This window comes from Bos indicus, chromosome 14, assembly GCF_029378745.1.
Source record: "Bos indicus isolate NIAB-ARS_2022 breed Sahiwal x Tharparkar chromosome 14, NIAB-ARS_B.indTharparkar_mat_pri_1.0, whole genome shotgun sequence".
In the NCBI taxonomy this organism is placed as follows: domain Eukaryota; kingdom Metazoa; phylum Chordata; class Mammalia; order Artiodactyla; family Bovidae; genus Bos; species Bos indicus.
In genome coordinates, this window is record NC_091773.1 from 3,215,119 (window position 1) to 3,241,320 (window position 26,202).

Sequence of the window (26,202 nt, forward strand, 5' to 3'; positions counted from 1 at the left end):
AGAGTTAGTGCTGCTGCTGCTGCTGAGTCGCTTCAGTCGTGTCCGGCTCTGTGCGACCGCATAGACGGCAGCCCACCAGGCTCCCCCGTCCCTGGGATTCTCCAGGCAAGAACGCTGGAGTGGGTTGCCATTTCCTTCTCCAATGTATGAAAGTGAAAAGTGAAAGTGAAGTCACTCAGTCGTGTCCGACTCTTCGCGACCCCATGGACTGCAGCCCACCAGGCTCCTCCGCTCATGGGATTTTCCAGGCAAGAGTACTGGAGTGGGGTGCCGTTGTATATTCCCCTTTTCACCTGATCATTCGTTTGTTCATTTATTCATTGAACAGTTGCAGCAAGCCAGACGTAGTCTCTGCCCTGGTGATGCCAACATTGGTGGGAGAGGCAGTTACCAATCAGAGGATCACTGAGTGAATGTAAAATCAGAACTAGTCAGTGCTGCAGAGAAGTGTGTGGGAGAAAGGCACAGATAAGCCAGTGTTCACGTTTTTGTGGGTTTTTATGTAAAGAGCGTCTAAATGTTCTGACAAGTGCTTGAAAGAGCCGCTCGTCGACGCTACTGTTATAGCGGTCGTTTGGGGGGTGTTTCCATGGGAGGTAATTTACATTTTACAGGTGTTTCTTTAATCCTTCTTTGTATTTATTAGGGTATTTCTAACGTTGCTGAGTAGTGACAGATGGTGAATCAGAGGGGACAGTTTTAACTTAAGAGGGAAAGTTTATTAAAATACTTATTATGAGGGGAAAAACGTTTTCTTCTTACCGATCACAGAGGTGGTTTTGGGGACCATTCGTCAAAGAAGACTGTTTTAGATGCTGGTTGGAGTTTCAGGCTAAACCACACTAAAACCCACTGCCTCTTGCATTCTCCGAGTCTGCCGCAGACACAGAGGTGGCGGTCGGCGCGGGTACGAGGCAGCTGGCTGCTCGTCCTGTGGGCACGCCGAGCGCCCGTCTAGCCTGTGGCCCGCGGGACCTGCCCTCACCTGGACGCAGCTGCCTGTTGTCGGCTCTCTGCTCAGGCTGCCTGCGGGGCCCTCTCTTTGGGCTTCACCAGGAACCAGGCTGAGACAGGTGGGGATTTCCCCCGGGGGAGGAGGAAGTGAAGGGCTTACAGGAACTGTGGCCGTGCGAGGCTGACACATTTCCAGAGAACTGCCCTGTGCCCACGCTGGCTGCCTTTCTTGGGGGCTGTCCCCACCCCGTCTCTGGTCTGGGGAGGCCGCCCAGGGGGTCGCCAGGCTCTGCCCAGCTGCCCTTCCTCCTCATCCAGGCAGATGCTGACCAGACCTGCCCGAGGGAGGGAGGAGGAAGTGAAGGTGGGGGCGGCCAGGGTTGGGCCGGGGTAGGACCTGTGGGCCTGGGGGTATCGGGTGGAGGCCTGACAGTCAGCCTGTCCACCACGTGGTGTCCGTGGAGCCTCCCCCATGCCCCAGGCTGCTGCTCACCATCTGCTCAGAACCCTGGTGGCACCAGACGCTCCTGGTTTCCATGCTGCTGGGGGTGATTCCTCCCTCCAGCGACCGGGGCCAGGTTCTCCCTGCCCCGAGTGTCCCCTTTCCTTCATGCCCCCAGGCCTAGGGGGCACGAGCTGCCTCTGAGTCTGGAGGCGTCTGGGCCACAGCCTGGATCCCACCCTGCAGGGCACCCGCTGGGTTTCTGTGCTCCCAGTGGGTGCGGGCGCCTGGGTCTGGGCCTGTGGTCCTGTAAACGGTGTGTGTTTGACTTGCCCTCCAGACGACAGTGTTCTGTCTGTGTTCTCAGAGCTTCGTCCCGAGGCCACTTCCACTCGCTCCACCAAGAAAGCTGATGTGATGGTGTGACGCGGCTCAGCTCAGGCGACTGCAGGAGACCAGCCCGTGTGGGCAGGAGGTGGATTGCCCGGCGGCAGCCGCATGCCCTGGTTTTAGGGGAGAGTGCTGGTCTGACAGCCTCTGCCTTCTGGCCTGTGCCCTCGATGAGGCCTGGTGCGGGGGACGCACAGACCCTGGCGGTGGTCCTGCGTGGCCACTGCCTGACGAGGGACCCTACACGTCGCTCATTCCACGCGTCCGTGTCCTCCTTACAGTGACGTCCAGAAGCACAGAGGAGCTGATGTCCACCCCAGCTTGGCCCCAGGCATGGCATGGGAGGACTCAGTAGCTCTGAGCTGCTTTTATCACTTTCTCTTGCCCTCGTGGTTTCTGGCTGTGATACCCAATATAACGAGCACAGAATTCTAAAAGGAAGGTAGAGGATGCGTGACTTTGAATACTAATGCTCATTTTGAGATTCTGGAAAGAGCTTTACGATGGCTTCCTGGTGTTTAGGTGGCAGCTCTTTAATACCAGCCCCACTGAAACACGGGTTCCGGTGGGCTGGGCTTGTGTCCTGGAGGAGGGCCCTGCCCCCCAGCCTCCCACAGGGCTGTGACCAAGCGCAGGGAGCACAGAACAGCCAGTGAGTACAGCCCGAAACCTCGGTCCCCTGCCAGTAGCCGAAGCTGCTTCGTTTAAGAGCCAGGATGTTCATTTGGTTATTGACTCTAATTTAGACCTTTCTTAAGGAACATTTCAGTCACCCGGGAGTGAACAGTCAGGCAGATCTTCTTGCTTTTGAAGGTCAGCTAACTCATAATAAGACGAGGCGTCAGGAACACCATGTGTGAGGGCGGGGCGGTGCAGGCAGCGCTGAGCCTCTTCTGGGAAGCCCTGGTGCCCGCCGCCTGATTGGTACCTCCTGTTTCCAGCCTTTCCCTAGACCAGCCCCCAGACCCGTCTCAACGTCACGGCCCCAGCACTTGCCCAGAGCCCCTCACTGTCCATGACTCAGAGCAGGGAGGTGGGAGGGGGGCTACTTTCTTTCTGTGACTCTAAGGTGACTCATGGCTCCAAGTTCTGTGATTTATTTCAAGTCGTGTGTGGTCAGGGATGCTGTTCTCAGCCTGATGGTGTTGGCTGGCCCCTGTTTGTAGCAGCAGACACCCCGTGAAGGCTGGAGTGAGGCTGCTGCGGGCCGTCTTCTCCCCATCAGATTCCAGGTCCAGTGCCTGACCTAGTGTAGTTTGCAGTTTTTGGAAAATTCAGTTCCACGGGCTTAAGTACTTGGAAAACGGCAGAAATGAAGAGCTTCTCTGAATGGTTGTGCTTGTCACCCTGCTCCCCAGGACACTTGCCTTGCTCTCTTGGCCCTGGGTGAGCTGCGGGCAGGGCCTCCAGGCCCTGGGGCGCTGCTGTCAGGCCTTATCAGAATGTCTGATTTCCAATTCCCGACTCTGCCGTATGGTAGGCGGCCTGTGTGATGAGCAGAAGCCTGGAGAGCCTGTTGTCATGGCAGCGGGTACATCGTGAGCTCACATCACATCAGGGATGGGTGATCACGGGGCAGCCATGGAGACAGAGGCCCCGTCGGCCTGTAGGGCTGTTCCCGGCGGAGGAACGTCAGACCTGCCCACCCTCCACGCCGCCGCAGAAACCGCAGAGGCTTTGTGACGTAGCAGCCACCAAAACATCCTCTTCTCTGCTCAGAGACGAGGCCACCCTGTCCCCTTAGAGCAGGTGCTTCCCTGGAGTCTGTGGTCAGGAGCCCCTTTGTCAGCCTGGTGACACGTGTGATGAGTCCCTTTCCAGGGTAATGGTTTTTTAAGGCAAAAGCAGCGCACGTAGGATGACAAAGGACACGTTGTATCGAAAGGTTTATCAGAACACCAGAAGCGACACCTAACACGTCACCACGTTTAATCACAGGCCCAGCAGCAGGTCGGAGCGCACCCGGCTTTGAAGTAGCACTGTGACCGCTGCCGCGTGACCGGCCAGCCTGCCTTTTCTGCTCGTCTGGGCGCACAGTCAGACCTCAGCAGGTGGCGGCTGTGATCGTGCTGCAAATGCTGACCGAGGGACCTCAGGGAGGCCGGAGGCGGCGCACGGCTGCTCTCCCTAAAGGGCTTGAGGTGGCGCGGCCTGGGGCAGAGCGCCCGTGCTCTTCTGGCAACAAGGCTGTGTCCAGGTCCCAGCTTGCCTGTTAGTCACCTTTCAGCACAATAGGTCATTGAAGTGTTCTTGTATTTTTCTACATCTTCTGTAGTAAGTGTGTGTGTTGATAATCAGAGGGAAGACTACAGTACGGGAAGGATTCACCCAGTCCACCCACGTCTGCCATCACGGGCAGAGAAACGCAGCGGCTGCTTGAATGGAAATGATGCCGCACAGGGGCGTCCTGTGCTCTCGTCAGGAAAGGACCCCGCCACCAGTCATCTGAGTGTTTGCAAGGAGGCAGACTTCCTTCTCCCGGATGGGGGCGGGGGCGGATCTTAGCTGACTGTGAGGTTGCCCGGTCGCTGTGCCCCCCGCAGGCTCTCCCTGGGCGGTGGGAAGAGCTCTGCTCCAGCCCATGCTGGTCCATGAAGTCAGTGGGCTCTGGGCACCTCCTCGGCCTGTGACCCCGGCCCCCAGCTCCGGGTGGGGGTTGGGACCAGTGAAGCATTCCTGAGGGCTGGGGTGGGTCTGCCAGGAGGTGGTGAGGCGGCAGAGGTCCCTCGCCCTGCTCTGGGACCCTCCTCTAAACTCTGCGACAGCCCGGACCCTGGGGGCGGGTTTCTGTGGGAGGCCCAGCGTGGTGACAGGCTTGCTCCCTCGGGATCTGGGGAGAGCTCTCTGGTCTCTGTGACCCGGTTACTCACACAGGAAGTCGATTACTCACTAACTACACGCTTCCCTTTCACTGATTGAGCTATGGCTCTAAAAATGGAGGCCTGAGACACGCGCGCTGGACCGTCAGCGGCCTTGCAGCACACTCCGGGTGCCCGCTTTGTCCCTGATGCTGACCCCTGCCCACCGCACCCTGGTCAGGAGTGGACACTGTAGGCTGAGTCACCCACGTGGCGGGGCTATGTTGGCAGCTTGCCCGCTGTGACAGCTGGTGCTCCTGGACGAGAACAGAAGACTCGCCCTCCTGGCCCCAAACGTGTGGCCCGTGCAGAGGCAAGCAGATCATTCCAGACCAAACCATCCGACTGGTTGCCGGATGGGAGATGTGCTGTGCGCGTGGCCTGGGGTCGGCGAGGGGCGTGGGCTAGGGTGTCTGCCGGCAGCTTCACAGGGGGGTGAAGCTGCATTTCTCTGTGAAGAGTGGAGGAGGTTTGAGAGAGGCTGGGAGCTGGGGACTTGTGTGCCCGGCTGGCATGGCAGGGCCCTCTTAGATGGAGATTGGCAGCGGGTGCCCTCTTGGGTGGCCAGAGCCTTGGCCACCTGGCTTAACGCTAGCTCGGTGGTGTCTCCTCCAGGAAGTCTGCCCAGGTGCCTGCTCCTCTCGGGCTGTTCCTTGGGCTTCCATTTATATGGATGTTTGGTGGTGCCCGCTCCTGGAGCCCTGGGCAAGAAGGTCGACCAGGGAGTTTGTGCTCCAGGGGGTGGGGGGCTGTGTCCTCTTCTCATCTGTTCTCTCTGGTTGCGGCCCCCGTTCCTGCTGTGGCCGTGGAGGGCAGACTTCGCAGAGCTCACCTGGGTGAGGCTGCGCTGGCTTCTCAGCTCCCCCGGGTCAGATGCTGCCCATGCCCACGCGTCCCTCCTTCGGGGAGGTCGGCTGGCACCCCCTCCACCTCTCGAGCGTTGCTAGTGGATCCTCCTGCCTGTTTGGCGGTTTACACGCGGGAGACTCTGCGCCTCAGAACAATAGACCCATGGTGTCCTCGAGGGCCGAGGCTGTGCGCTTTCACGTCCCTCGGCAGGAGGGTTTCCTTCCCGAAGGTGCAAACACAGGTCCGCACCTGTTCCCTCAGCTCAGGGTTTACCCTGGGAGTTTATATTCCGTACGCCTCCCCACGAATTGTCTTGGTTACTGAATTGTTTTGGTTACTGAAGCTCGAGGTGGGTAAGAAATGCCTTGCCCCGTTGCTTTTATTAATACAGGTTAGCAGCGCACACTGGCTCCTTGCTTCATGGCTTCTCGCGTCCAGGTGGTGGGTGTTGGGGCTGTAGGAGTGCTAAGCTCAGCCTGAGAGGGGGCGCAGGCCGGCCATGTGCCGGTGGCTGAGCTGTGGGGTGAGGCGGGGGGCAGCCTGGGCGTGCATGGTGTGGGCACATCGGCTGTGTCACTGTCCTGGCCTCGGATGGCTTCAGGGTTCCTAGGCGACCCCTTTACTGTGCAGCTGAGAGGCAAAGTCAGGAACCGCGAATTATCAGGGACCTACTGTGGAGCACAGGGGCCTGTACTCAGTGCTATATAATGACCTCTGTCCATGGGGATTCTCCAGGCAAGAACACTGGAGTGGGGACTCCCCTGAACCGGCCAGTGCTGAGGACACAGGCTTGATCCCTGGCCAGGGAAGAGTCCACAGGCCACGGAGCAACGAAGCCCGTGCTGCAGCTTCGTTGGGGAAAAGATTCTGAAAAAGGGTAGATATGTTTTTTTATATGGCTTTTTTTGATGGCTCAGGTGGTAAAGAATCTGCCCGCAATGCGGGAGACCTGGGTTCGATCCCTGGGTTGGGAAGATCCCTGAAGGAGGGCATTGCAACCCATTCCAGTATTCTTTTTTTTTTAATCGTAGGTGTCTGTTTAATTTTATTTGTGACTGTGCTGGGTCTTTACTGCTATGTGGGCTTTCTCGGGTTGCAGCCAGTGGAGACTGCTTTTCGCTGCAGTGCTCAGGCTTCTCCTTTTGGTGGCCTCTCTCATTGTAGAGCACAGGCTCTGGGTGGGTGGGCTCAGTGGCTGCAGCGCGGGCTTCGTTGCTTCCTGGCCTGTGGACTCTTCCCTGGCCAGGGATCAAGCCTGTGTCCTCAGCACTGGCCGGTCCAGGGGAGTCCCCACTTCAGTGTTCTTGCCTGGAGAAATGTGTGTGTGTGTGTGTGTGTGTGTGTGTATAAAGGACTGAATTGCTGCACTGTATACCTGAAACTTACATGATCTTGTAAATCAACTATACTTCAATTAAAAATAATTTTTTTAATTAAAAAAAACTGAAAGCGATTGGTAAGCTGGGACTCCCTTCCCTGAGGGTTGTGCTCTGGTTCCTGAAGTGCCCCGGGGCCAGATTTCTGTGGCTCTGTGGCTGGGCCTTGCCTGGGACACAAAGGTTTAACCTTGACTCCACACTCACCAGGTTCCTCTCCCCGGATAGAAGTCCACCTGAGAACGGGGGTCTCGTGCCCGTGGGCACTCAGTGCGGAGGGCGGAGAGTCTGTCTGTCCCCAGGGAGCTAGTGGGGGCCACTCCTTGGCATGGTGGGGACCCTCAGTGCGAGGCTCCGTGACCTGCTGAGTGTGGAGAAGTAGGCACAGTGATGCGCTGGGTGACCCGCACTCGGACGTGCTCCCGGGAGGTGGCACGCGGGCCCTGTTCACCCTGTGCCCTCCGTCTCTGGGTCCTGGCACGCTGCGGCATGTGGGGCACACAGGCAGCTTGTTGCAGGGATGGGCTGTTGTGAAAGGCTGTGAGTGTGTCATCTGTGAAGTGACACTAGCCCATTGCAGAGACCGGAAGGTCTCCAGGTGGTTTGACTCAGAAAGATTTAATAACCCTTAGAGTATGTTTGTTTTCTCATAGAAAGAAATCCAAATAGAAAACAAGTAATTCAAGGACTCTCTGAGTTTTTTTATGTCAGAAATACAGTAAGAACAGCTTCTGTTATTTTTTGTAGAGTGTTTTTGTTTCCTGTGAACGTCAATAGGGACTGAACTACATGGAATTTTTTTTTTTTTTTAATGAGGACTTTTTTGAAGCAAAGATATTTGAGTGAAAATTAAAGGTATTCTGTTACTGGAAATTTTTTTCATTGTTTTTTTTTTTTTCCCCCTAAAACCACAGCTTGAATTTTATTAATGGAATTACTGAAAATTTGAGTTGAGATGAAGTTTCTTTTATTTATTTATTAACTATCGGAGAAGGCAATGGTACCTCACTCCAGTACTCTTGCCTGGAAAATCCCATAGACAGAGGAGCCTGTAAGGCTGCAGTCCATGGGGTCGCTGAGGGTCGGACATGACTGAGCAACTTCACTCTCACTTTTCACTTTCATGCATTGGAGAAGGAAATGGCAACCCACTCCAGTGTTCTTGCCTGGAGAATCCCAGGGACGGGGCAGCCTGGTGGGCTGCCGTCTATGGGGTCACACAGAGTCGGACATGACTTAGGTGACGTAGTAGTAGTGTGGCGAGTGGGAGCACTTCTAAATTAATGCATTTAAGGGTCATGGAGGAGGGACACCACCATGAAGATCTTGGTCCCTTTAACGACCCTCTGGCCTTGTCTCCTTTGTTAATAATTCACATTGTTCCATCTTTAATCTCTCATCTGTAAAGAAAGAACCAAAATATACATAGCAAGTATGGTAACCAGAGAGGTATATAATGTGGTTTTTTTTTTTTTAATTTTGGTGTATATGCTGCGTTTTTAAGTCATGAGCTGGCTTACTGTTGAGATGCCCCCTTTGTGGGGAGGTGGTCTTGGTCTGTGGTAGAGAAGGGGGTGATGAGCCTTGGCTTCCAGGCTGAGAGATGGCAGGTGTAGTCGAGTGCCGTGCTGACCCAAGCACAGCTGTCAGAAGCCCCTGGGAGAGGGGCGTCGTGGAGGAAGTGGTCCTTGGGATGTGGCATCACGGCATGTGCGTGAGTGTTGGTGTTGGGAGGCTTGGCTTTGTTGACTCGGTGTTGCGAACCCCCTCCTGCGTGACTCTGGTGGCCCGTCGCAGAGGACGCTGGCGAGCCTTCTCCGCCTGAGTTGGGCCTCCCCTGGTGTGAGTGCGGGGGTGGATCCGGTGTGTCTGGGCTCCTGTGCGTCAGGCGCTCTCAGACCAGATCCTCCAGCTGCTCGTGGTCCGGCTGGGGAGGCCAAGGGCCAAGGATACTGAGCACGCGTAGCAGACTCCTCTTGGAAATGGGACTCAGTGAGCTGCACACAGGCGCTGTGGGACTGAGCGAGCTGCTCAGGGCTCGTGGGCAGAGCCGGTGCATGCAGGGCTCGGAGGCGTGAGCTGGCTCTTGGGGGCGGGGCAGGAGATGAGCCTGAGGCACCAATGCCTCAGTGTTGGGGCTGCGTGCTGGGGGCCAGAGAAGTGTCTGCACAGGGTGAGGGGGCCCCTGGATGACATGTCACCACCAGGATGACACGGGAACCCAAGCTGAGGCAGAGAGAGTGAAGTTGCTCAGTCGTGTCCGACTCTGCAACCCCATGGACTATAGCCTACCAGGTTCCTCCATCTATGGAATTCTCCAGGCAAGAATACCGGAGTGGGCTGCCATTTCCTTCTCCAGGAGATCTTCCCAACCCAGGGATTGAACCCGGTTCTCCTGCATTCTATGCAGGCACTTTACCGTCTGAGCTGAGGTGGATAGGAAAGGAGGCATTCAAGGGAAAAGCAGATGAAATTGATAGCACTGTTGAGCAGTTGGACGTGGAAAATGTGTGGGAAGGGTCTTGACAGCAGGCCGCAGCTCACTCACTGATGGAGGCTCAGGCCTGGGGAGGGTCTGAACTGCGAGGAGCCTGTCATCCTAAGAAGTGAGGAGGGCCGAGCGTGGTGTGCGGGAGGAAGGCACTGTGCAGTGTCAAGGCCGCCAGGGACGAGGAGCGGCGCGGCCCAGGGGGGCCTCGAGCCTGGTGCTTGGGGGTCTCTGCGACCAGGTGGACCCGGGCGGGAGTGGGGAGAGCTCCAGGAGGAGGTGGCGCCGTGGAGAGGGCGGGAGGGCGTGCCTGCAGGGCTGCGGGCTGGCCCTGGGCTGGAGGTGGCGGGCAGGTGGGCCCTGGGTCACGGGCGTCCTCTTTGTGTTCCAGCACTCGCACCTCCTGCTCCGCCACCGCCACCCATCCAAGGATATGCCTTCAAGCCTCCACCCAGACCCGACTTCGGGACCTCCGGGAGAACAATCAAGTTACAGGCCAACTTCTTTGAAATGGACATTCCAAAAATTGACATCTATCACTATGAGTTGGATATCAAGCCAGAGAAATGCCCGAGGAGAGTTAACAGGTATTCTGTTTTGTCTGTCTTTTAAGAGGAATCCACCCTTCAGCTCTCAGCAGATCCCTTGGGTCCTCTTTCCCTCGGGGGAGCTTCCATTGTGTTCTTTGCTCTTTAACGTGCTCGTGTTGAGATACAGTGAGTGCACGCCGTCGGTGTGCAGCTCAGTGAGGGTTCACCCCGGGAGGCTGCCCCGCGCCCCAGCCCTCCGCCCCCTACAGCATTCTGGCATCTGCCCCTGGAGGCGCCCGGCCCGCGAGAGAGCCGCCTTCACCCTGCTTCTCTCACTCAGCGGGCTGTGAGCCTGATCTGTGGCTCTGTGTGAGTTAAGACCTTCTTGCTCTTGCTGCAGAGGAATGTGTAGTGAAGCGATTATTTCATCGTTCATTTACTCGTTCTTCCATTCGGTGCTCTGGCGCTCTGCTGTGATGAATGAAGCTCCTGGGAACATGCTCGTTCAAGCCTTTCTTGTGGACGTGCTTTCGCTTCTCTTGGATGAATACCTGGGGTCCTGGAGTAGGTGGGTCAGAGGTAGTGCAGCTTTCGCTGCATGGGACGCGATCGCGCCGTCTCCGCTCCTGGCAGCTGTGAGGCTCTGCTGCTCCACCTGCCGCCGTCAGCGCTCAGCTGTTAGTCCTTGTGATTGTTGCTATTCCAGTGAGGGTGTAATGGTTTCTTCAGTTCAGTTTGGTCGCTCAGTCGTGTCCGACTCTTTGCGACCCCACGGACTGCAGCACGCCAGGCCTCCTTGTCCATCACCAACTTATTGTGGTTTAGTTTCCATTTCTTGATAACCAATGAACTGAGCACCTTTTCATGTGTTATTTTTTAGTAAAATATCTGTTGAGGTCTTCCCCCTATTTTATGGGTGGTATTTGTCTTGTTACTGATTTGTGGGCCTTTAACTAGTGTGTTCCAGGTTTGAGTCTATACTGGAAACGCTCTCACCTGGGCGAGGCTTATTTTCCTTTTGTCTAGTTACTGATTTGTGGGCCTTTGACTAGTGTGTTCCAGGTTTGAGTCTGTACTGGAAACACTCTCACCTGGGCGAGGCTTATTTTCCTTTTCACTTTCTGTTTCAGTTTCTTTTGCTGTCCAGTTGCTAAGTTGTGTCCAACCCTTTGCAGCCCCGTGAACTGCAGCAGCACATCAGGCTCCCCGGTCCTTCACTGTCTCTTAGAGTTTGCTTGGGGATACGCACCCACTGAGTCGGTGATGCCATCCAACCATCTCATCCTCTGTTGCCCCCTTCTCCTGCCTTCAGTCCTCCCCGGCATCAGGGTCTTTTCCAATGAGTTGGCTCTTCTCATCAGGTGCCCAGAGTATCAGAGCTTCAGCATCAGTCCTTCCAATAAATATTCAGGGTTGATTTCCTTTAGGATTGACTGGTTTGGTCTCCTTGCAGTCCAAGGGACTCTCAAGAGTCTTCTCCAGAAACAATTTGAGAGCATCAGTTCTTTGGCACTCAGCCTTCTTTATTGTCCAACTCCCACAATCATACATGACTACTGGAAAAATCATTGCTTTGACTATACTAATCACTGTCGGCAAGGTGATGTCTGTGCTTTTTAATACACTGCCTAGGTTTGTCATAGCTTTCCTTCCGAGGAGCAAGCCTCTTTTAATTTCATGGCTGCAGTCACCATCCACAGTGATTTTTGAAGCCCAAGAAAATAAAGTCTGTCACTGCTTCCACTTTTTCCCCCATCTTATTTGCCATGAAAGGAGGGGACCGGATGCCATGATCTTAAGTTGAGTTTTAAGCCAGCTTTTTCACTCTCCTCTTTCACCCTCAAGAGGCTCTTTAGTTCCTCTTCACTGTCTGCCATTAGAGTGGTATCATCTGCATATCTAAGGTTGTTTGGTATTTCTCTCAGCAGTCTTGATTCCAGCTTGTGATTCATCTACCCCAGCATTTCACATAATGTCCTCTGCATATAAGTTAAACAGTGGCAGTGTACGGGCTTGTCATACTCCTCTTCCAACTGGTTCCCCTTTTGAACCAGTTCCATGTAAGATCCTAATTGTTGCTTTTTGACTTGCATATAGATCTCTCAGGAGACAAATAAGGTGGTTTGGTATTCCCATCTCTAAAAATTTTCCAGTTTGTTGTGATCCACACAGCCCAAGGCTTTAGAGTAGTCAGTGAAGCAGAAGTAGACATGAGAGGTGTAGTAAACAGGATTCAAACCTGCCCTGGGAGAACCCCAAAGGATTTCCAGTCCATTTATCCTTGTGCAAACCTGCCAGTGATGAATCCTCCCAGCATTTTTTAAAATCTGAAAATATGCTTACTTTCTCCTCGTTTTTGAAAGATTTTTGCTGGATGTAGAATTTTAAACTGGCAGTTTCCCTCCAGTACCTTAAATTAGATGTTATTACATTGACTTTTGGGCTTCCCTGGTGGCTCAGATGGTAAAGAATCTGCCTGCAGTGCAGGAAACCTGAGTTTGATCCCTGGGTTGGGAAGATCCCCTGGAGGAGGGCATGGCAACCCAGTCTAGTATTCTTGCCTGGAGAAGCCCCATGGACAGAGGAGCCTGGTGGGCTACAGTCCATGGGGTCTCAAAGAGTCGGACACGACTGAGGGACTGAGCATTGTCTTTTACTCCTCATTGTTTCTGATGAAACCTCAGGGATTTGTTTTGTTCTGTGTTTTTAATTGTAGTTCCCCAGTGTGTTTCTGCCTCCTTCCTCCAAATACTTTCTATTTAATTTTGCTTTTTAGCAATTTGACTGTGACCTACCTAGGTGGAGTTTTCTTTGTATTTTTCCTTCTTGGGATCCTTTAGTTTTTTACATTTGTATGCTTGTGTCTTTCATGTTGTTTGGGTGAAATACTGGCCGTCATTTCTTTAACTATTTCTCCAGTTCAGTTTCCTGTTCTCCTACCAGGATTGCAGCTCTGTGTGTGTTAGACCATGTGATACTGTAACAGTTCCCCTTCTTTTCTCGGTTTGGGTAACCTTCATTGATCTCTCTTTAACATCACTTTATTCCTCCCCTCCTCTTTTTTGGTAATATCCGGTCTTCTGTGGTAACCGTCCAGTACATTTGTTTCATTTATATACTGTACTTTTTGGTCCTAGGATTCCCGTTTGGTTCTTTTTCATAGTTTACTTTCTCTGCTATTTCTCATCTGTTCTTTCTCATCTTTTTTCTTGATGACTTTGAATGTATTTGTAGTGATAGCATATTTATTATAGTAGCTCGTGTCTGCTAATCACAACATATGGGTCATCGCAGGGGTTGTTTCTATGGCAGGTTTTCCCTTAGATTACACGGCACCTCTCTTTGCTTACTCACTTGGATCGTGGATTTTTGTTCACTGAACATCATGTATTTGCTATTTTCTCTGGTACCCAGCTGCACAGATTCCTACCTCTTCTGCTCCTGTCTCCTCGGGACGAGACGGCTGCTGTCTATGCTCCTGTCTCATGCTGTGGTTTGGAAATTACTCCCGGCAGTGAACGTGTGATTCCCTGCCCCACAGGCACAGTCCTAAACCGCCGGGTTCCCAGGGCCACAAGTGCTCCTCACGTTTTCACTAGTCTTGTAGGATGGGAGGAAAAGCCTTCGTACTTCGTCATGGTCAGAAACAGCATTCTGAGTTGCAGTTTGAGAAGTCAGATTGGTTACCTGGTTTGTGCTGGTACCCTATAAAGTACTCTTGGCTGTAAATTTTTTCCTGATGAGTCTTTGTAAGAGAAAGAATGCTTGGGGGTTGTTTTCCTTTATCTGTAAAACTTAACAGTTGGATGCACTCAATGTGGCCGGTACACATTGGTTCACTTGACTTGGTGTACATGTTAAAATAAAAATAGTACACACCCTTTGACCCACCAATTCTATTTCTGTGTATTTATCCCCAAAAGACATGTCTCCAAAGAAACAATACTTGACAGTTATATGAGGTCCTTTAAATATGTGCTTACTAAGAAATGTGTGTGTAAACAGAATTTTGGGCACGACTGGTTGAGACGGCTTTGTTTACTAAAGGTCTTCTGGATCTTGAACGTGCCTTACATGCTTTGAGACGCTCTGTGAACGGGCTTGTCTGATTTTGAGTCTCCTTGGGACAGAATCCTGTGAGAATCTGTGATTTGGATATACTCTTAGAGCCGGAACAAAGGCGTGGAAAAGCACGTTTCCTGAACTTTGGATTGGCGTGGCAGCAGTGGGCTCTTATTATGCCATCAACCACAGTTTACAGGAAGCTTTCTTTTATGAAAATAGGCATGACTAAGGTTTTGTCATCTGGCAGCAGAAAAAGGCTGATGGTGATTAAAATGGGATGCTTTTACCTGACTGTACTCCCACAGACCTGTTGTCGTTATGACTGCAAGGTTCTGAAGTTGCCCCATGTCTGGAAATTGCCTTGAGTCAAGCAGGAAGTAGCCCAGATGAGTCTCAAGCTGCATTTTGTGGCCAGGCCCGCCCAGGTGCTGCGAGTGTGCCGTGCGGCTCCCCTGGGTTTAGAGCCACCTGGGAGTTGCTGCCTACTTCCATGTATGTGCCTTCAGCGTTCATTTTGCTGGTAATTCTGACGGACCTTGGCTCAGGTTCAATCTCAAAATTGTAATCAATCATAATAGCTTGGGAAAACGTCAGAAGTAAAGTTTTTGTATTAGAAGAACCCACGACATGCTAGCACTTTGACATAGTCCCTCTCTCCAGCCATGCTACCATTGTGAAACCTCCACTGTGCCAGTGGGCTACTGTGGGGGCCGAGGGAGACGCGGCTCGTGTCCCCAGTGGGCGAGTGGACAGTGGCAAGGCTGCGCTGAAAGACGGGAGCCCGAAGTGGGAGGGGGTCAGACGCAGGAGGTCCGTGCTGTGGGCTGTCCCCCAGACTGACGCCGTTCAGGGAGTCCTCAGAATCCCATGTGCTTCCACGCCGCAGTCTGTGTTAAAGCACGTGTCAGTTCTGAGTTCCCGAAACTTGTGCAGTGCACACAGTAGATAGTTAACATCCAACCCTGAGGCTTCATGCAGCCCTGGGAGGAAAATGCCGTCTACACACGTTCTGATGAGTCATCATGAATACTAGCCCAGTGCGCCCTCGTCCCTGGCAGCACAGTCACCGTCCTGAGTGGTGCTGTGGGAGGGGGTTCAGTATAAGGCAGGGCCCCTCAGGAGGCTTCCAGTGTCACTGTGGCTGCAGCTGGGCGCCGGCAGCAGCCAGTGCCCAGGGCTGGTCCAGGCCATGCAGGCCTTTCCGCCAGCACCGGAAACCTTGCCAGGAGGTCAGAATTAGTACTTCCGTTCTCAGACGCACAGGATGGGCGGCTTGAAGGAAGAAGGTGTGCTCCTGATCTCTGACTGTCCCTTCCCTCTTACTCCTCTTGAGCCCGGTCAAGTGGCTCCTGAAGAACACGGAGCAGGAGCTCAGTCTGTGCAGGGGAAGCGTGGGCGGTGCAGCCTGGCCGTGCGGTTTGCAGCCTGCTGCTCATGGGAGGAGATGTGCACCCGTCCAGACTTCTCAGAAGGTGGCTTAGTGCCCCATATACCTTTGACTCACCAATTCTGCTTCTAAGTGTTTATCCCAAAGAGATGTGTACAAGCACATCTAATATTGTCATGGCAAAAAGAGAGGGAAAAGAAATCGTTTCAAATCACCCACTGGGGATGGTTAAATAAACACACCGTAGAACACTGTGAAACCACGGACAGCAGGGAAATGGAGCTTCACAGCATGAATCCCACACCTGGAAACGGACAGCCATGTGGTTTGTCGTATTACGGTACAGTACGTGGTACAGCGGCGTTTCTGTCTCTCGGCTTGGTGCCCCTTTGTGTACGTAGCGACAAGGGAAGGTCTTACACACATCCTGGGACAACAGCGAGCTCCAGAGCCATGTGTTTAAAAAAACAATACGTTGTTTGTTTTCTTTTTTTTTAATGTACCTATGTATTTATAGAAAATGCATAGGTTTGAAGATAATAAGGTTGCTTCCGAGAAGAGAACTGAAGTAGAGGTGGTCTGGGCAGACTTAGAGCATTATCCGTATTTGAAATTTACAATGAGAAGGTGTTAATGCAAAAATCTGTGTAACTAGAAATTAACCAAAGAATACATTAGAAGTGTTTAGCGACATGTATTTCTGTACCTGGGAGTTTGTTTCGCTCTCAGCCTTCCTCACCTGTTTCACTCATCAGCCCTGAAGTCACATGTGTGTCTCCTGTCTCAGCGAGCCTTTCTGTTTTGTTAGGTTGCTTCATGCGTGCTCTGTCCTGTCTCTCGCTCCTTCTCTCAGAGGTGAAATGTCTGCATCTATGGCTCATTTTCTGGGTCCTCGAGCCTCTCCTGAGTTCAGCTTGTCTGTTCCTCCCTGCCTTAATCCTTCGTTATTTCCAAATACACTTTACAGTTTATTAAATCTTGTCAGATAAAAATTAGCCCCTCTGGATTTTTATTGAGATTGAAAGAGTGAATTTGTTTGGGAAATTGAATATTCCTGTCCATGAATATGGTTTGTCGGTTGGTGGTTTTGTTTTTAAACATCTTACAGTGTTTTCAGCGCCCCAATAAAAGAATCGTGTATGCCCCTCGGAACTAGCTGTCCCCTGTCCCTCATGCCCTGCACACTTGACTGTGGTGAAGTCCGCTCTTCATTGTAATAGACTTCATGCTCCCTTTAGGGAGGACCAGATTGGTTTGACTGATTTACTCCAATCCTGGGGGAGAGAGGAGCCATGAAGGGTGGGGCTTTCTCTTATTTTGTTCTGTATCTGTGTTTATAAGTGAGGTTGTCCCATAATTGCCTCGTCGTGTTTAAGAGAAAAGTTGGGGGTTGTGCCCTCTTAATTCTGTTCACAATAAACTTGAATTCGGTTGGGTGATTTGTTCTTTGAATGTGGGTGGAACGTCCCAATAGAGCCATCTGGACCTTGAGTTGATGGTGAAGTCTTGACCAAGAAGATGGGGTCCTCGAAGCTTGGGGAGCAGTGGTCTGGAGACAGCGTGGAGGAAGCGGCCGCCTTGTCGTGGGTGGCCCCGGGTAGTCTGTGGAGCGGCAGGTGAGATTGCACCCCGGCTGCTGGTCGGGGCGGTGGGATGGGGGTCAGAGTGGCGCCAGCTGTCCTGGTGGCTTCATACCTTCCGGGCTAGGCTCTCTCGGTGGGTGTCAGAGGCTTGGTGCGTTCCTCGTGAAGCCAGCGAAGCAGAGGCAGAGGCTTACAGCAAAGCTGAGCTCCGGTGCGCCTCCCCGTCCTCTGCCCTTGACAGAGTCAGGAGGTGGGCGTGCAGTGATGCTGTCCCGGGTGTGCAGAGAGGCTGGTGGGTGGACAGGTAGGCGAAGCAGGGCGAGGTGGGGTCACAGCCCGTTTGGTCTTCAAACCTCACAGCAGAACAGCTGCTTCATGCCCACCAGGTTCCTGCTGCCCGAGGAGCTCACCGCCCCAGAATCTCTGTCGCTTACAACAGCAAACCTCCATGTCAGGTTCAGGGTTTTTGTTCCAGAGCCCAGACTGAAAAGGCAGCAGTACCCAGAGCGTGTTCTGCCGCGGGTCACAGAAGCGCGAGGCCAGGCCGCGCCGGCCACCAGTGTCCGTGGGCCGGGGTGCTCTGTCAGAGGGCAGGGCCCTCAGCCTCAGGAGGGGGCGCACTCTCTGCTGGATGCGCATGCACAGTGAGGTCGTGGAAGGGGTTCTCCTGTGTTTGAGCCTCAGGGTGAGTGAGTGTAAACCACCCAAGGGTCTAGTTTGGTTTCTTGTAGAAGTAAGTTGAAAGTCAGGTTATTAAAACAAGCCACAGGGCTTATCAAAATTGCTTAAAAACCATTGTCAAAAGAATGTCATCCTTGTATGCCCTTTGCCTGGTTTTATTGACGTTTTGCTCCTATTCTGTCTTGTTTCAGGGAAATAGTGGAACATATGGTTCAGCACTTTAAAACACAGATCTTTGGGGATCGGAAACCAGTGTTTGACGGAAGGAAGAATCTCTACACAGCGATGCCCCTTCCGATCGGGAGGGATAAGGTGAGCTCATGGAGGCGGGTTGGATGGATCAGTGTGTGAGAGGTCAAGCCTGTTGTCCCTCTTGTCACATGCAGTCACTTCCCCCAGGGGCAGAGAGCCCCCAGCGGTCGTGTGCTTCATGGTAGGGTCCGAGGACGCCACCTTCTGTGGGCTGTGGTTTGCAGCGGCAGAGGGTGACATCATCTGAGTCCAGAGAGAGAAACTGAGAACATCCCGAAACCATGAAACTTTTAAATGTGAACCACACACGTGTGCGCATGCTCCAGGCCAACCCCAGATAGGAGCCTGCATCATGGGGTGGGTGTGTGAAGACCTAAAGAGAAGTGTGTTCGTGCAGGTGTAGACGAGTGCGATGTTGGCAGCAAAAGCAAGTGGTCACTCGGCTGTAACCAGCGATTCGTCCAAAGTGATACCACGATTCATCAACCTGGGAGTCGCGGTTGAATTAATATGTCACCTCTCCTTATTGTCTTTATCCTTGCTGTGGCTTTATTTAAAAAGCAGTAACCCTTCTGCCTAGCAGCTGCCACTTGTTGGCACGTCATCCAATCACTGGGCTGCCCTGCTTTGATGATAGGTGTTGTTTGTAAGAGAGGAAGACCAAAGAAGGCGTGGAAATCATTTTTACATGTACTGGGGGGCGGGGCGGGGGGGAAGAACATCAAAACACAAACAAGTAATTGAACAATTATCCCAATAAGAATGTAAAAGCTGATTCCCTTAAGGAATGACCTATACAGTTAGCCTCTTACCAAGAGAGTCCCTGAGAAGAAAAATAGCTCAGAGCTTAGAGGATCTGAGATCTGAGGCTACTGCCTGTGACTTGCAAGTTCTCTGCAGACAGAACATTATGGTTTTGCTTTTGCATTTTAATGATAATCTTAAAATGACTAAGCTCCTCTATTGGGCTGGATGGCCAGCAGGGCCGATTGTTTCAGCTCCCAGCAGCATGGCTAGAAATTGTGGTGCTCTGATAGGAGGCCTCCGTTAGGGCCGAGGCTGGGCGGGGCAGTGATGAGGACCCCTGAGATAACAACCTGCCTCTCACCAGCCCTGCCTGGTTCTGGGGACCTGATGCCAGCCAGTCAGCTGAGCAGAACCATCTCTTGCAAATGAACATGCTCTCTGCCTTTGAAATGGGGCTTCCCTCGTGCTCAAATGGGAAGGAATCTGCCTGCAATGTGGGGGACCCGAATTCTATCCCTGGAGAAGGGAATGGGTGGACCCATGCCAGTCTTCTTGCCTAGAGAATTCCATGCAATACATTCCATTTACAGTGTATTAGTTATAAAGTTTTGCGTCTAATTTGCACATTTGTTTTTCTTTAAGTTGTATAAGAAAGAAAAGCCTAAGGAGTTTACTCACAGTGTTGTCTGTTCGTATTTATAATTAGGGACTGGGGGGCCTGAGGAATATTTTCCTTGAGAAGGGATGGGGGAGGATGTGTGGTGGTCAGAGCTGAGACACGTCGTTGTCGACGTCGACACGGGCGCGGGGTGGTAGTGGGTGTGGGCCAAGTGCCTTCCTGTCCCTGAGTAGTGGTGGGGCCTCGGGTGAGCTGTCTCTCCTGCCACCCTGTAAAATGGAAGGTGGTGTGCTTGTGCCCCTGCCAGTGAGCGAATGCTCCCTGAGACGGCATCTCCGCTCTTCGTGTTTCCCCCATAGCCCTGGGGCCTCTGTTAAGTGCTGGTTCTGGTTCCGGATCTGCGGTGTCTTCAGCTTTAAGCAGCTCTCCTGAGTGATGCCCACCCAGGGCAGGGAGGGGCGTCAGGGTTTAAAGTACTTAGTTACAGCGCTGGGGACATAGCACATACTTAGCAGCTGCTAACAGTGACGGTTGCAGGTCTGAGGGTTCGCGTCTGTCGTCTTAACCGCTGCTCGTGTGGGGTGTCCGGTGCCCACAGCAGCACTTTGGGCATCTCACCAGGTTTTGGTGGGCACTTTGCATGTGTGTGCACTCGTGTCCAAGTCTTTGCGACCCCATGGACTGTACCGCCAGGCTCCTCTGTCTATAGGATTCTCCAGGCAAGAAGACTGGAGTGGGTTGCCATTTCCTCCTCCAGGGGGTCTTCCTGACCCAGGGATCGAAGCCGCGTCTCCTGTGTTGGTAGGCCGATTCTTCACCGTTGAGCCACTTGGTGTCTCCTAGCTTGAAGCCCACCCATCTTCATCCTTTCCTCAAGCGGGCTTAGAGAACCTGACCACAGCCTCAGGGTCTGGTTTGGGTGGAGTCTCCAGATTCCAGAGCCCTCCTTCCAGTCACCTGTAATGTCTGTCACATATTTGCAAGGTGCAGAAATTAATCTCTTCTTCCGTTTGGGAGCTCACGTGAGATGCTGCCCTTTTCTATTCCCATACGTTCACATCTTGAAGCAGTGTCGTCTTTTTTTTTTCCCTTTTATGTGTGCTTTTTTTTTCCATACACTACTTTTTTTTGCATCACAGGCACTTGTGTAGTAAGAGGAAATCCTTTAATGTCCCCAGTTGCCCCTGGGGTGCGGCTGCCTGGGGTGTCCACACCATGCCTGGGTCCCGGACCCCTGGCGGGCAGCTGTTGTCCTCCACTCCTCATCTCTCTTGCCAGCCCTCCCTCCTCCGTGCCAACCCCGTGCTGGCTGAAAGCCCCTGCATGCCAGGTCCACCTTCCCTTCTCCGTGCAGGAGACCGAGGAGCTGTCTGGGCTGCTCGCCGTGCAGGTGTTGCTCCTGGCTTGTCGTCAGCAGGGATGCGATGTGAGTTGCGGCCAGGAGCGTGTTCGCTTGTTGCCCGTGGTGCCCTCCCTGCGGGTCTGTGGACATCTGGGTGAGCAGAGCCCGTGGCGAGCAGTGCTCCCGGCCCTCTCTGCTGCTCCCTCCAGCCACACAGCGGCTCCAGGCGGGACTCTGCTCTGTCACCCCGGTGATGCTCAGACAGGAAGCACCCAGCGTGTGACTTGCGTCTGTCTGCAGAGGTCAGCCCTCGGGGCCGTCTCCCGTTTTCCAGGCCTGCTGTGATGCCTCTGCTGACGCTGCCCATGGTGAAAAGGTGGCAGGGGACGTCTTCCTGGTCACGGCTCCTGTGCGCTGGCGTCCTCGTGCGCTGACGTCCTCATGTGCACGGCGTCTGTGACGCCGGGGGCCGCCCGCTGTCCTGCGTTAGAGACGATATCCCAGAGGAGCCGGCTGCAGAGGGCGGCCTCTTGAGGCGTGTCCGACGGAGAATGTCGCAGAGCCTGGAGCTTCTTCCTTTCCCTTTTTGCCGGGGACCGAGAGGAGGCTGGTCTGGACTCTACTTGAAAACAGGAGGACCTCTTCCTGAAGGGAAACGCCCCACAGAATCCCCACTTGGTGGGATTATGGAGGCATTTCTGAAGAATGACGTTAACAGGCATCTAATTTAGCACCGGTTCCCGAGCACGGCGGGCGTGACGTGCCCTCTGGAGTCAGTGTGTGAGGGGAGCGGGTGTGAGTCCCCGCCGCCTCCTGGCTGCGCTCTGCGGCCGCACTCACGCCTCCCCCACGCCTCCCCGGCTGCCCCCACAGCCCCCGTCCTGACGACTCCGGTTAAGCTGGTGCTCTCTTGACGGCTTTTGCCGGCTATGTGTGCACCCTTAACATGTCCTCTGTCTTGAGACGAATCTTCCGTCACTGCCCTCTGTGGCCAGCTTCTGTTGTGTTAGGTGCTTGAAATCCATCCCCTGGGAAGAACGGGCTCCTTTCTCACACACTGCTGATCCTTGGATGGAGCCCGGGCCGTGTCTGATTTGGGGCCTGCATGCATCCTAGGCATGCAGGGCTCCACATAGTCTGGGTGCTGCTCTGGGGTGTCTGAGAGGGATAGCAGTGTAAGAGGCAGTGCTCCCTGAGGGCGGGGGGTGAGTGGGGGGTAGTGCAGGCGTTGGGGGCGGGGGCATGAGAGTGAGAGTGAGCCCCCCCAGCCATCGGCAGGGCCTTTGACACTGGCCCCCGTCTGCCCTTTCGTGGTGGTGGTTGAAGCTGCTTTCTCTGCCTTCTTGGCCCTGGTGATGCTGGTCCCGTGGCACCTCTGTGCACGGGTGGGCACAGACAGCCCTGCAGCAGTGTTGCGGCCTGTTTGCCCGAGGCCGAGCCTGGGGTATGATGTCCCTGCTGTCCACATCCTCCACTGAGTGGCTGTGGTCTCCCCGCGTCGTACTGGCGACAAGTCTAATCCGACAGAAAGGTTGGAAACGTCCGTCCATCTCGATCATTGTTAGTGTCTTGCTCTGTTTTGTCTCGAGTCTGTTCTGAGAAGGCTCATGCCCATGACTTATTCACTGTAAAACTAGCTTATGGACTCAGAGACCCAGGAAACAGGAACCCCCCACCCCAGATCCTCTGCAGTCTTCTCAGTCCCACCCGAGAAAGAATAACTGCCCAGGACCGCCAGAGAGCTGCCCACACCCCCTTCCTCCGTCCCAAGAGCAGCCTTGTTTGTGCCTGCGTCCCGCTTTCCCCGTCCTGGGGTTTCCTCCTTGTGGAAGCCGCCCAGCCCCCAGCAGTGCTGGCCCCTGGCTCCGGCCGCCACTGTGTCTCTGCTCAGGCTTGGGAGGTCGGGGCCTCCGGGTGGGGGGCACGCCCGTCCCTGTGCCCTTGGGTGGAGGACTGGCTGAGTCTCGCTGACCTCGGGGGCTCTGGAAGCCAGCTGGCCCCAGGAGGGGTGCGGAGCCTTCCACATGCAGACCCACCACCCCCAAGCCAGGCCTGAGCTCAGGGTCTCCCTCTCCGCCCTGTGGAGGAGCTGAGCAGGGCTGAGTGGGGAAACTTGTACAGAAACTGTGCTCTGCTGGCTTGGCCACGGGGAGGCGCCTTTCAGGGCCGTGGAAGCTCCCCACTCTGGCTTCCTCAGAAGAAAGCTTGAGTAGCCGTGTGCTCGGGTCCCCTCCCAGGTGGAGCTGGAGGTCACGCTGCCGGGAGAAGGGAAGGACCGCATCTTCAAGGTGTCCATCAAGTGGGTGTCCTGCGTGAGCTTACAGGCGTTACACGATGCACTTTCGGGGCGGCTGCCCAGCGTCCCCTTCGAGACGATCCAGGCCCTGGACGTGGTCATGAGGCATCTGCCGTCCATGAGGTGAGGACCGCCTGTGGGGTGGGGGCCGGAGGAGCAGGAGGGTCTGCCTCCAATGCCTCCGTTTCCTGAGAACGTGAATCTGCTCTCCCAGGATGCTCTGGGCCTGGGGGTCAGGGTGGTGGCACACACGGGTTTATAGGACGAGAGCAGCAGCAGTGCCTGTCAGGAAAACGCACTGGCGGAGTCTCAGTCGGGCACACACAGTCCCACCGGGGAAAGAAGAGCTGCCCAGGACCCCCAGGAGCTGCACTCACCCCCTTCCTGTGTCCCAAGACAGGCACACACACTCCCTGACTCCGGGCGTGTGGTCACTCCACCCGGCACGTGAGCTAGGTCCCGTCTCGTGGTCGCCCGTGCACCCGTGTTCCAGCGCTGTGCTCAGCTGGCCTGCGCCACGTGGGGAAGCCTTTGAGGGCCTTGGGGGTTTCCCACTTTGGCTGTGTCCTCTGGTGTATTTCCCCCACTTATCACGGCATTTGAACCTGCTGGGACACTTGGACGGCTCATAATTGACCACACAGAGGCTCGAGTTGCACAGGTGCCCGTGCGGAAGCTTGGGCTTCTCCTGGGGTCGCCTCTTCCTTCCACATGCGTCCCGCACAGTGGGACCTCAGGAACTGTGTGAATGATTAAGTATAAGAAAGAACACTTGAAACTGAAATGAACCTCCAAACGGCGCTTTCCCAACCCTGACCAGAACTCTGAGATGTGAGTGTAAGAGGAGGCGCCTTGAAGAGCCGGGTGGGTTTTCACAGGGGGCCCTGCTGTTCTGCAGACAGAGCAGGCTGTCCGTCAGGGCAGGGGTCCCCACCACCCCCAAATGTAGTCTGTCACTGCTCGGAACTGTTGCTGGGGGAGAAGGTAGGTAGGTGAAAGTAAAACAAAAACAACACCTAAGGGTTGTTGCCAAAGTGTCAAATCCATTTTTTAAGTGAGCAGCAGGAAGTGCTGTGATTGTTCCCCACCCCCCGAATCCCTCTGAATTAATCTTTATTACCTTTATTTTTACCATTTTTACCATCTTATTACCATTACCTTTATCATCAGGAAGAAAGTCTTTGGGAAAAGTGGAGAAAGAGGCAGGATGAGCACATCTGAGGGGAGGTCGAGAGCGGGCTGCATGTCCTGGGTGGTGGCTGCGTCTACAGGCAGCAGGGTCTTCCCTTGGGGACTCTCAGCCATACCGCAGCTGCTGACTGCTGCCCTGAGAGTGTGGGGGCCTCTAGCTCTGAGCCCTGGCGGGAACTGGCCCTGGGAGGGGTGTGGATCCTTCCACACGTAGACCCATCATCCCCAAGCGAGGTCTGAGTTCAGCGTCTCCCTCTCCGCCCTGTGGAGGAGCTGAGCTGAGGGAACGGGCGTGGCCCGGGGGCTTGGTCTACGAGAGGTCCTTGGCCTCAGCGCCAGACTCCCTGAGGCCCGGGTAGGGCCTGTCCAGCTGGCCGACCGTGGCCACCTGCACTAGCACCCCAGCCCACTCTGCCCAAGAAAGGTGTGATGTGCTGGCTGCAGACAAGGTGCCGAGGTGGGAGGGTCCTGTGGGAAACGGGAGGCAGGACCAGGCCACGTGCCCTCAGCTCTCAGGGGGACGTTCTCCCGCGTGTCCTCCACATGTTGGCCATCCTCAGGGTGTGTGCCCGCCAGCCCCCCTAGACGAGGCTCCTGTTCCAGGTACACCCCCGTGGGCCGCTCCTTCTTCACGGCATCTGAGGGCTGCTCCAACCCACTGGGCGGGGGCCGAGAGGTGTGGTTTGGCTTCCATCAGTCCGTCCGGCCTTCTCTCTGGAAGATGATGCTGAATATCGATGGTAAGCAGAGCCCCGGTGCTAGGGTGGGGTTCAGGAGCAGGGCCCCTGGGGCCAGTTCTGCATGCACCTGCTCGTGAGCAAGGGCAGCAGCGCTGAGGCTTGACCGTCAGAGCCTCTGCAGGGTCCCTTCCCCAGACAGTGGCTCGGTGCTGCGGGGGCTCCCAGCTGCCCTTGGTGTTGGATAAACTTCAGCGAGATGGAGGCCAGGAGGTGGTCAGAAACTGCCAGAAAACCCACGACTTGTGGCTGTAAAGCCCAGTTTTACTCTCAGAGGTGACCTTAGCCTCTGTCAGCCCCTAGCGCTGCCCTGGCTAGAGTGGGCAGTGGCAGTCCGTGCCCCAGCGCGAGTCCCCACTGCCACACCCCCGTGCCGAGTCCGCTCCACGGTCAGGGGGTGCGGAGGCCAGGTGCCCTCCTGCCTGGCCCGGGGCTCGGCCGTGGAAGGGGCTGCACCAGGCAGACCCCGTCACGTCTGTGCTCTTCTCTTCCCGCTCACAGTCTCGGCAACAGCGTTCTATAAGGCACAGCCAGTCATTGAGTTTGTTTGTGAAGTCTTGGATTTTAAAAGTATTGAAGAACAACAGAAACCTCTGACAGATTCCCAAAGGGTCAAGTTTACCAAAGAAATCAAAGGTAAGCAGCTGCCTGCCTTAGACCCGAGGGGCACACGGCCAAGGGGGCCCACATTTCTCCTTGGAGGCAGGGTCAGTCAACGTCAGACTCGTCAACACAGGGACAGGGTGGCCCGTGATGTCTGAGCGCGGAGCAGCCCAGGGCGGCAGCACGACTTAACAGCGTCTCAGACGTTCCAGAACGTTGGCTCCTCTCTACTTGGGGTGTCTGTACACATCAAGCTTGGTCTCCACTCAAGGAAGTGCAGTCCAGGGCACCGTGGTCGGGCTGGGCCCTCCTGCCCGCCATCTGGTTGCTGAAACGCCCCGGAGCCTGGCCGTCAGCACCTGTGCTTCCCGGGGGTGTACAGAGGCCAGCAGCAGGGCTTTCTGCTAAAAATAGCCCCTCAGGAAGCACAGAAGGCCATGGGCGCGGACGCCACGCTCTCAGCGGAGCCCACGTCGTCCACTGTCTCTGAGCACAGTCCTCGGGCTTCGCCACCCCTGGGCCGGGGGCACCCCTGCGGGTGAGACAGCCCAGCCCCAGGCCCTGTGGGTCTGCGGGTGATGGTACCCTGAAATCCAGTGGTCTGTCAGTGGGGTGTGGTGACAGGCCAGGCCGAGTCTTGATGCTGAGGCCCAGCCGCTCTGTCCCCTCAGGTCTAAAGGTGGAGATAACGCACTGCGGGCAGATGAAGAGGAAGTACCGCGTGTGCAACGTGACCCGGAGGCCGGCCAGCCACCAGACGTGAGTGCCCCCAGCTTCCCCCAGCCACCGCACGCGAGTCCCCCCAGGCTCCC

At 54.8% G+C, this 26,202-nt stretch overlaps 1 protein-coding gene across 3 annotated transcripts in view; it reads left to right on the forward strand.

The window, feature by feature from the left end:
• AGO2 (argonaute RISC catalytic component 2) overlaps nucleotides 1–26,202 on the forward strand; it is a 93,556-nt gene that overhangs the window by 34,919 nt on the left and 32,435 nt on the right. For 2 of the 3 annotated variants that reach the window (XM_070802394.1, XM_070802393.1), the window contains exons 2-7: nucleotides 9,749–9,944; nucleotides 17,795–17,915; nucleotides 22,801–22,982; nucleotides 24,654–24,790; nucleotides 25,289–25,423; nucleotides 26,062–26,149. In XM_070802394.1, coding sequence (XP_070658495.1) covers nucleotides 9,749–9,944; nucleotides 17,795–17,915; nucleotides 22,801–22,982; nucleotides 24,654–24,790; nucleotides 25,289–25,423; nucleotides 26,062–26,149 — 859 coding nt within the window. The remainder of the gene's footprint in view (nucleotides 1–9,748; nucleotides 9,945–17,794; nucleotides 17,916–22,800; nucleotides 22,983–24,653; nucleotides 24,791–25,288; nucleotides 25,424–26,061; nucleotides 26,150–26,202) is intronic. The other variant, XM_070802395.1, reaches the window with a different exon arrangement.